Source organism: Gadus morhua, chromosome 7 (assembly GCF_902167405.1).
Source record: "Gadus morhua chromosome 7, gadMor3.0, whole genome shotgun sequence".
NCBI classification, from domain to species: Eukaryota; Metazoa; Chordata; class Actinopteri; order Gadiformes; family Gadidae; genus Gadus; species Gadus morhua.
In genome coordinates this window covers 25,440,801-25,451,603 of record NC_044054.1, presented here as the reverse complement: position 1 = coordinate 25,451,603, position 10,803 = coordinate 25,440,801, and the positions used below count along the sequence as shown (strand labels likewise).

General features: G+C 40.3%; 3 protein-coding genes across 5 annotated transcripts in view; all 3 read left to right on the top strand.

Moving 5' to 3' along the window:
- On the top strand, positions 1-1,200 carry LOC115547383 (insulin). The gene is made up of 3 exons (XM_030361579.1): positions 1-115; positions 436-620; positions 921-1,200. The coding sequence occupies exons 2-3, from the start codon at positions 437-439 to the stop codon at positions 1,076-1,078; spliced, it is 342 nt and encodes a 113-aa protein (XP_030217439.1). The 5' UTR covers positions 1-115; position 436; the 3' UTR covers positions 1,079-1,200.
- Positions 1,201-4,557: 3,357 nt separating this feature from the next.
- Positions 4,558-7,338, top strand: LOC115547985 (insulin). 3 transcript variants are annotated; one of them, XM_030362527.1, is made up of 4 exons: positions 4,558-4,750; positions 5,074-5,252; positions 5,644-5,792; positions 6,980-7,338. In XM_030362527.1, exons 1-3 carry the CDS (start codon positions 4,590-4,592, stop codon positions 5,760-5,762), a joined length of 459 nt encoding a protein of 152 aa, XP_030218387.1. In that variant the 5' UTR covers positions 4,558-4,589; the 3' UTR covers positions 5,763-5,792; positions 6,980-7,338. The 3 variants fall into 3 exon arrangements, with proteins under 3 accessions (XP_030218387.1, XP_030218386.1, XP_030218385.1); XM_030362526.1 differs by having other exon boundaries at positions 5,644-5,793; positions 6,977-7,338; XM_030362525.1 differs by having other exon boundaries at positions 5,644-5,796.
- Positions 7,339-7,950: 612 nt separating this feature from the next.
- Positions 7,951-10,803, top strand: part of nipal4 (NIPA like domain containing 4) — a 9,452-nt gene continuing 6,599 nt past the window's right edge. Inside the window, exons 1-3 of the mRNA XM_030362342.1 lie at positions 7,951-9,258; positions 9,896-10,021; positions 10,211-10,399. Of these exons, the coding sequence (XP_030218202.1) occupies positions 9,219-9,258; positions 9,896-10,021; positions 10,211-10,399 (355 nt within the window). The 5' untranslated portion in view covers positions 7,951-9,218. The remainder of the gene's footprint in view (positions 9,259-9,895; positions 10,022-10,210; positions 10,400-10,803) is intronic.

The following is a 10,803-nucleotide window of genomic DNA, read 5'->3' as shown; positions in this document are numbered from 1 at the left end:
TGAAAGGATTTCCTCTGTTCATTCTCACAGCCAACAGTTCTCAACAGCTGAAGCAGAGAAGCATCTCTTCCACCTTTTCCTCCCATCTACAGGTCACTTCTCCTCCAACCCTCAGGTATGATGATCCGGCCAGCTTCTCTATCAATTCTGTACATCCCACCTTAAATAGCCTGTCTCTCCACCCAACTGCTTTTTACTTTGTCTCCATTTCACCCACTTTCTCTTTCTTTGTCTCTCTCACAACCTCCTCTCCCATCCTCTTCCTCACATTGTCTTATCTTTCTTTACTCTCTCAATCCTCCTCAAGAACATGCTTTCTACTCCCCCTTCTTAACTTCCATGACCTTGTTTTTGTCTCCTTGTTATTTTGTGCTCAATCTGTTCGACCCTGCATCCATATTCAATGTGTATGTGTGTGTGTTTCTGCGCCATCAGTATGTCCAGGTTACTCCACGCTGGTTCCATCATGGCGGTGCTGCTGGCCTTGTCCTGGTCCAGTCTTGAGGCGATGGCTCCTCCACAACACCTCTGTGGCTCCCACTTAGTGGACGCTCTCTACCTGGTCTGTGGGGACAGGGGCTTCTTCTACAACCCCAAGAGAGCTGTGGACCCCATGCTGGGTGAGAAACAGCACTAAGTGATATATATGTATGAATGTTCTCTGATGGGTACAATAGTGGCAAAGCGGTAAAATATATTTGCTCAATGTTGTATCAGTGAAGCACGAGGCCCCAGGCCCAAACACTTAAGCACACTAGAATAGACCTAAAAGTTAAGTGACATTAAGTTTTACTTCTTAATGCTTTCTTAATGCTAGACAAAAAGTATAGAGTACTTTTGATGTGAAGTTTACATACAATAGAGTAACTGGGGAAATCAACCTTATGGTCTCATTTTCTTTTGGTCGTGTTTCTTGGCAGGCTTCCTGTCTCCCATGGCGGGCGGAACCAGAGGGGATAAAGAGGTGGCTGAACTGGCCTTCAAGGACCAGATGGAGGAGATGGAGAAGAGAGGCATTGTGGATCAGTGCTGCCACAGACCCTGCAACATCTTTGACCTCCAGAACTACTGCAACTAGAATAACTAATGTGTAACTTAGCACACCAATGAAGTGCTCCCCCCAGACTAGCTTGAATGTTCTTGAATTTTCTACTTTTGGATAATGTAGTTTGGCTAATAAATTATCTTTGCTATCTTGAATTGCTGTTCTCTCGCATCAATCAACACTTTGCTGTCTCCAAAAACACCAGCTTCTGAGATAAGACTTAAATATTAATCCATTTTGCAAAGACGGAAAGCTCCATTCAACCATTCACAAACCAACAAAGGAGCTAGCTATCTATGTGTATACCCAATTAATATAATTAATGTGCACTGGTGGTTAGTTAACCAGGTTGTTGTTGCATAATGGGGTAACAGGTGTGATTCTTATCAAATCTAACAGTTCACATAAACTGGCGAGCAACACTTTAAAATTATTTGTAAAACAAACCAGCCTAATGTGCTGGAATAATGATGACACAACTCTTTCAGCTATTTCTGGATGCCAGCTTTGTTCCCAGGGCATGGAAGGAGACTACCATCATTCCTGTTCCTAAAAAGCCTCATGCTAAATCCCTGAACGATTTCCGACCTGTGGCACTCTCACCTCTATCCTCTGCAAATTTATGGAGAGAGTTGTTGCAGAGGAACTCACCACCATGGTTGGAGAAAGTCTGGATCCGTTGCAGTTTGCCTATAAAGACGGGGTGTGGAGGATGCCAGTCTAGCTCTCCTTGACACTGTGACAAGGAGAGCTTTGTCAGGATTTTATTCATGGATTTTTCCTCAGCCTTCAACACAGTAATTATCAACACACTTCTACATCACCTTCAGCAGCTACAAGTCAACCGAACACTGATGCTCTGGATTAAGGAGTTCTTAATGAACAGACCCCAGCATGTGAGAGTACATGGTGTGACATCTACCAACAACATATTAAATACAGGGATGTATCTTGTCACCAATTCTCTTTTCTATATACACAAATGAGATCACCTGCAAGATCAATGGACTAAAACTATTTAAATATGCTGATGACATGGCGTTGGTGGCCAACCTGACAGGCGAGCACACCCTGTCCACTTAAAGGCAGTATGTCAGCACCATGGCCCTGTGGTTCAAGGAGAGCTCACTGCAACTAAACATCAGCAAGACCAAAGAACTGTGTTGCCATAAGTGCTGGGCACCCAAAACCCCACATTCACTCTCCACACCTTTAAGACTGGAGGGGCTTGTGGTTGAACAGGTTAAACATTTCAAGTACCTTGGCACCCAGATTGCCCCGCCTGTCCTTCACCCAGCACGCAGACGGAGTTTACAAAAAAGCCCAACTGAGGAAGCTGAAAGGGTTTGATGTCAGAAAGGACATTTTATTAACGGTTTATCAGACACTGATCAAATCAGTCATCTCCTTCAACATAACATCTTGGTACAGCTTCCTAACAAGCAGATGCAAGCGGAAACCGGCTAGGATAATTAAGCAGGCAAGCAAGATAACCAGCATCCAACAAAAACAGCTTTCAGACTTGCACACTCAAGCAGTGGAAAGGAAGACCAATTCCATTCTCCTGGATCCCTGCCACTCCCTCCACGGCTGTTTTGAGCTGCTTCCATCAAGCAGAAGATACAGAGTGCCTCTAGCCAAAAAATCTCTCTATACAGAATCCTTCATACCCAAGGCAATTCACACACACATAGCATACTTTTTACACAAGCACCACATACACACAATTAGAGAACAGACTGCCTTCAATCAAAGACAATTTTCTAATATGGCAACATGTTGGACAAATAAAGCTTTTGAACTTTGATAGGCAGATTGCCTCTAACTGCCTCGGACAACATCGCTGATTGGTACAATGGACAAACGTGGAGCAGAAGACCATGGGCCCTATCTTGCATCCGGCGCAATTGGCTTAATCACTGGCGCATGTGTCGTTGCTAGTTTGCAACTGGCGCAGTGTTCTTTTCCCTCCTGCGCCACATGTCGGTAAATTAGGGAATGATCTTGCGCCCCAAGGGGCGGCTCGGCGAAAGGAGGAGGCGTGTTCTGGCGCAAACGTTCCCTGGTGCTATTTTGACGTTTCAGAAACCACTTGCGCCACAAACCAGGAGATACCTGGTTTAAAGTCAGTGGCGCGGTTTTCAGATGCTATTTTAAGGGCGCATGCATAATGTTGCTTGTGCACCTCGCGCATACACTTTGCTTCTCTCATCTACCTAGCCACACATTCTTGGTAAATTATTTGGGAAGGAACAGCTGATACAGTGGTAATAAGTTTTACTTTTATATCAATGCATCTGCAAACACCGTACAGCAAACACATGCGCATGCCCATAACTCTTAGGATTGGTGAGTATTTGATTGTGAGAAAACATTGTTTAACCGTGAGTGAGTGTTATAAAGAATGAATGAATGCGGGCGCGCGTGTGTGTGCGTCCATCTGTTTAATCACGAGCAAACTAAACACGTAACGCATAATACAGTCCATGGCAATGTATATTAACGGGGGGAAACATGTATATTAGGAACACAACGATAATGCAGACAATACTGATAAGAAACAATGTTTATAATGTATTGCGTGTATCATTAAATATCATTAAATAGAACCACATTAAATAGGACTCAGTAATTGAAGTTGTGGAAATAAACCTTATTCCATGCGTGAATTAGGCCACATTATTTGGCCATAAACTGAGCCATTTGAAGTTTGAAATTCATCTGCATCTGTCTCATCGGACACTGCAGACACGCTGTCAAAATATCAACTTGTCAGATTGAAATGCGCTCATGGCTCTTAAAGGTGATGGGAGCTGGCACTCTCATTGGTTTATTCCACGTTACGCCCATACCACATCTACGGGTAATTAGGCTACTTCAGACCAACCCTTTTTAGATTTGCGCCTGGCGCGAGACATTTTTCGCGCCAGTAAACTAGCGACATCGCCATAGAACCGCCCACAAAGCTACTTGCGCTTGGTGCTTCTCACTTGCGTTTAAGACCGTTAAAATAGGGCCCCATGTGTTCAATTCATATTGCTCTAAACTTGGTTTATCTAATTATATATCTATACATATATATATATATATATATATATATATATATATTGGTGAGTAAAGGTTAATTGAACACAAATAAACCAGATAGAACCAGATCATCATAATTTTATGTTTATAAATGAACAATCTTGAAATAATTATAGAATTAAGACTTACCCAAACTCTGACTACTTTAAATCTACTTTAATCTATGATTTTTTTTTTTACTTTGCCTTTGTTTTCTTTACTTATCTATTTTATTTTATTATTAAATTTTATTGTATGACAATGTTTTAATGTGAAGCACTTTAAGTCTGCCTTGTGTATAAAAAGTGCCTTGCCTTGCCTATATTCATTTGTAGAATCTAGAACGATCGAATTATGGGAGATTTTTTTAAAGGGAATAATGTGCAATTCAAGCAAAAAGAAAAAATGCAGTGGGGTGCAAAGTTTCCACAAACAACCCACAGCTAGCAAACACTCCTGTTGTGACGCAAGTTTGGAAATGGGAATGACCAAACATGATAATCACCAGCTCTTGGGGTATAAAGTGAAAGGATTCCCTCAGTTCATTCTCACAGCAAACAGTTCTCAACAGCTGAAGCAGAGAAGCATCTCATCCACCTTTTCCTCCCATCTACCGGTCACTTCTCCTCCAACCCTCAGGTATGATGATCCGGCCAGCTTCTCTATCAATTCTGTACCTCCTCCTACCTTAAAAAGTCTGTCTCTCCACCCAGTTGCTATATACTTCGTCTCCATTTCACCCACTTTCTCTTTCTTTGTCTCTCTCACAAACTCCTCTCCCATCCTCTTCCTCACATTGTCTTATCTTTCTTTACTCTCTCAATCCTCCTCAAGAACATGCTTTCTACTCCCCCTTCTTAACTTCCATGACCTTGTTTTTGTCTCCTTGTTATTTTGTGCTCAATCTGTTCGACCCTGCATCCATATTCAATGTGTATGTGTGTGTGTTTCTGCGGCATCAGTATGTCCCGGTTACTCCACGCTGGTTCCATCATGATGGTGCTGCTGGCCTTGTCCTGGTCCAGACTTGAGGCGATGGGTCGTCCACAATACTTCTGTGGCGACCACTTAGTGGAAACTCTCAACCAGGTCTGTGGGGACAGGGGCTACAACCTCACGAGAGCTGTGGACTCCAATGCCGGTGAGAAACAGCTAGCTATATATATATATATATATATATATATATATATATATATATATATATATATATATATATATATATATATATATATATATATATATATATATATACATATATATATATATATATTTAAATGTTCTCTGATGGATACAATAGTGGCATAGTGCTAAAATATATTTGCTCAATATTGTGTCAGTGAAGCACAGGCATCCATGCCCTAACACTTACGCACAGTAGAAGGGACCTAAAATTTAAGTGACATTAAGTTGTATTTCTTAATGCTTCCTTAATGAGTAGTAAACTGTTAGACAAAAATAAGTACTTTTGATGTCAAGTTTACAATAGACTAGAGTAACAGGGAAATCAACCTTATGGTCGTGTCTCTTGGCAGGCTCCCAGTCTTCCACGGCAGGCGGAACCAGAGGGGATCAACTGGCCACGAACGCCGAGGTTCAGTGCTGCCACGGAAACGGCTGCAACATCTATGACCTCCAGAACTACTGCCACTAGAATATCTAATGTGTAACTTAGCACACCAAGGAAGCAGGCCCGGTTCTACGGGGGTGCATAAGCATGCATTGCACCCCCAAAAAAAATGTTTGCACCCTCAATTGAAAAAAAATAAAAAAGATTATTTTTCTTTATAAATATGATAAAAAATAATAAAATACTTGCTCACAAAACAAATTGTAATGAAACCTGTGACAATTTCCATTAAATACCATTGAGATATCAGCATCCAACATCACTCTGACTGTTCACCAAACTGACAATCACTCCGCATTTATGTGTGGTGTTTTGTTTATATGTTGCTTGGCAACAGTCCGCTCAGTGGGGATCTATTTTTGTTGCCGGAAGCAATTTCATTCGTTTATATGATTAAATAAACAAACAAATCAAAATCTATTGTCAATTATTATTATTAACAGTACATTTTACTAGTATAACTGTTGTATAAAGCAATATCACACTCGAGGTCGCAATGTTGTCGCTCTATATCATCGCTGCTGTGATTGGCCGCCGGCCGGCATCGTGTGCAAAATGCACGCACCCATATAGTATATCTATGGTGCGCACGGTAGTGACGTTGAACTTCTTCGGCAGCAACAGTTATATATCCGTTGGATATCCGTTGGATATCCAATACATGTATTAAATGTATTATGTTCATAAGAACCCATATTTCTTTTTATTGCATTTATTTACAATCGTGTTAACTTTAAGAGTATGATTACTTTTTGTTCAAAGTTCAAAGTCTGAAAGTGTTCTTTCCTTGTTCAGCTAAAATCTGTTTTATTTATAAGTGGCAATGTACAATTATTTGTTACGTCAAATATCCTGCCACAATTTATAAAAAAAATAATCGTTATTTTTGAATTGCAGTCACATGTTTTTTTTTTTGTGTAGAATTCTGTTCTTTTTTACACCTCAAAAACCTATCTCATATTCAAAGCTATCTAAGATATCAATAAGCTAATGTTGCAGCTGAAATGTTCTCCACATCACAAGACATGATATGATACCATCTTTTAAGCACAGTAATTGTTTGTTGTCCCAACATGTCAGTAGAACTACGCAGAAGTGCTTGTCTATGGTAGGAAAAGCCTGTGTGTAAAAAAGCGAAGTCTGAACTGAAGCTGGGTAGCTGGTTTTAGTATAGTACTGGTGCACCCCCTGTAATCTCAGATGCACCCCAAGGCATTCTGTTCTGGAACCGGGCCTGCAAGGAAGTGCTCCCCTAGCCTGGCTCCGCCCGCCTAAGTACTTCTGCTCAATTTGAATTTCCCTTCAGTACTTGGTCTGGGTCTGCGGTACGTTATTGGGTTTTCTCTGTCTACATTTTCTGCGTTCAATCAGCGAACAGAGGGAGTGGCTGAGATCAATGACGTTAAAGTCAGCTCTCGTTGACGGACATCAGCCATGCGCACAACGCAATTCCCGGCCAATTGTTAGCGATTGGTTATGGAAAGTGTAGCTTAAACCTTTGCCGAATGTAGATATGCAATCATTAAAGCCGGGCACCAGCAATATTAACCTTCAATCAAATAAATGATTAAGTTAAATAAAGAGAGCCATACTCTTGTGACCCTTATTAACAATATCTGACTCAGCCCATTGACAATGCAACTCTGAAACCAAACTACAATTTAGAAATAGTGGAAGCCCCCACACAGGTTACCAATGAAGGAAAGGAATGGAATCAGAGGCTTTTGCCTGCAAGACAATAGGATTTATTTGATTATAAAATCGGAATCACTGTTGATATCAATTTAGTAAAGGTGGTATGGTATGGTCTGAAATGAAAGTTGCAGACTAAATGGTAAGTAACCCTAACGTATAACACAGCACACTTTTATGTGTGCACTCACTTGGTTTATCACAGCTGACTCAAGTTGTAATGGAAATGATAATAGAAATATATCATAAAAATAAATAACAAATAAACAATTGAGTCTGCTCAATACCAGGCACCGGAGATACGAAGGAACAGGCAATCTTAACTAAAGCAAATATAAATGGTTGACTATATATATATATATATATATATATATATATATATACATATATATATATATATATATATATATATATATATATATATATATATATATATATATATATATATATATATATATATATATTTACATATACCTATAGTAGAGAGAATAACATTGTTAATTTAAGGAGCTACTCGTAGTGGCATAAATCCGTTCTACGATTTCCAAACTGCAATAATAAACAAAATCTGCAAGCAGTCCCTCAAGGTATTCACTACCCTTATTTTTAATTGGTTATTTTTTATGCAATAAGAAATCTTCTTTACATTTCAGATCGACAGGTCCATAGAGAATGTGTGGGCAAATTGTGTCTCATTTTATCCAGTATTTATTTATAACTTAATAACAACATTTTGGAAGTTTTCACTCAACCTTCTCTGTAAAAAGAAGTCTATCCAAACGTAAGTTGCTGGTAAAAGAGACGAAAATGTTCAGCATGTAAAATAAGGCTTGTATACACCAAGTTTCAGAAGTGTTTCATCAACAGGGCAGCGGGGCCGCTTGTCTGACCGATTTTGACATTGAATTATAGCGCCCCCTATGGGCGATTGGTTCTATACTTTTTGAACACCTGCTTATCGGGAAGTCAAAAAATAATCCCTGGCCTATGAAAGACGCCCTAGATCGCACGGGGCCCCATGTCCATGGAAGCTGTTGTACTAATAAACCCACTATATTTATATAAGAAAATCATGTGTTAAAGACACTGTAATGAGTGACAACTGCCCACCAGCATAGCAAAAACAGAACTGCTATATTTCGTTCTTGTCGTCTAAATACAACCAATCTCACGGGAGCCCGCTGGTGACATTATGCATTCATATTCATTAGATATCCTTAAAGCCACCATTTTTATTTCATAATTCATAATTTTCCCATTTCCACCAAGTTATGATGCATATAATAGGCCTCCCTGTTGGAAAGGTTGAGCATGGTTCAACCTAACAAAATAAAATACAAATGCGTTCCTATTCTTTGGAAAAACGCCAAATAAACTTAATTGATAGACAATGTTATAAATTTCGTATTTGAGATAGGGTAGCCTATGTATTCTATTTCAAAATACAAAATACAAGGGTTGTTGACAATCGTAAAGCGGTCTCAACCTCAGATTATCATCGGCGGGCGGTGCTGGAACACCTGGTAACCTGGGCGGGGTCAGGTGCAATTGTTTACACTCAGCTAGTCTTTTGTTTACGAAGGGGGTGTGCGGCACTTACATTCACTGAACTGTAGCCAGTCGATACCAGTTCATGAACTCGGATAAGAAACTATTCTATTGTTTGGGAAAATGCTTTCATTGGACGTAGTCAACCGTAGCTGTTAAATATTCCGAGGATGTAAGAGGATTTTGGATTCCCTGTCCGTCGTTCCATTGCTTATTGAGGAGGCGGATGATACTGACAAGATGCAATACATCCACGTCGCTGAAGACATGTGCAGAAATGGTAGGTAAACACTTCCCGCAGGTATTTCTTGACTTTGTAGCATTAGTTATTTTCAAATTAAATGTTGGTTGCTGCTAAATCAATGGATAGCCTAATATCATCTACGATACAACCAATGATTTCCACAACAAACCAACCCCAAAAGTCTTTATATTTTTCTTACTGAGATGGTGGTTGTCTTCATTAATCATTTTAAATGACTAAGTTTGTTTTTCATTAGTTATTACTATTATTTTATATATACTTTTTGTGTGATTGTAATATGTGACATTTGAAAACATTAGCCTCTATATGTCCCCTTGGCTTATCATTGGAGCTACTTGTGGGACGGGTTGCTCCTGTTCAGACCCCATTGTTTGTAGTGTTAATACAGACAATGCACAAACACACACACACACACACACACACACACACACACACACACACACACACACACACACACACACACACACACACACACACACACACACACACACACACACACACACACACATTATTAGTCAATCAAGCCTTGTTAGTTAAATGTGTTTGTGTGTTTGTGTTGATACACTTTAGACTGTTTGAAAGTGCTCCTTTTTAACCTGGAGGTTTACACAGAGGGAAAACAGACCAGTTATTCGTCATTGGTAAATTTCAGGGTCTGTGGTGGCACTGCAGTGTGGCTCCCTGACAGCAGAGTGTGTGGTCCAGACCGGGTCCCAGAGACCGTCTTTCCCCTCTCTCACATATGCAACGGCATCCTACAACACCACACACACGGCAGGTTTGTAGTGGTTGACAACCAGCTGTCTGTACACTGAAATGGCTCAGAAAACCTGTTGTAGTTTGTATGTTTGCGTGACAAATGTTGTGGTAAACTAGGATGTATACGGATGAAAATAACAATAATGAAGATCACCAGAGGAAATGCATTGTAAACTTTACTAAAGATGAACTCTACGTGTTTCACCAGGTTCACTGGCCAACTCAACAGAATCCCTCAATTCAGCACAGTTGATAGGCGACTCAGCTCAAGCCTCCAGCTACAACCTGTCACTGGGCGTAATCCTGGCAATCTTTTCGGCCTTCTTGATAGGTTCAAGTGTGATTGTCAAGAAGAAAGCCCTTCTGCAATTGGCCAGACAGGGCCATACCACAGCAGGTGGGAAAGGCTTGCTGTCAGATTGTCTGTCTGCCCATCTGCCTAATCTATCCTCCTCTCTGTGCGTCTATCTATTCACAATTTACCAAAAAATAAGTTTGGATTTCTTTAGCAAAACAGGTATGGGGGGCAGTTTGCTAGCTAGCCTGTGTTAGCATAGATATCACATGGAGGTGCTAGGGAGTGGAACAGCGTAAACATTCAAGAGACTCTGATGTTTAGTCTTATATACATGCTGTTCAGGACAAATGAAAGAAATGCAGCGTAAGGCTAATAACATGTCCCTTTCAGGCTGGTGTATGAGCTAAATGTTTTGATGGTAATTGATGAACCATCAAAACATTGTGTGTGTGTGTGTGTGTGTGTGTGTGTCTCTGTGTGTGTGTGTGTGTGTGTGTGTGTGT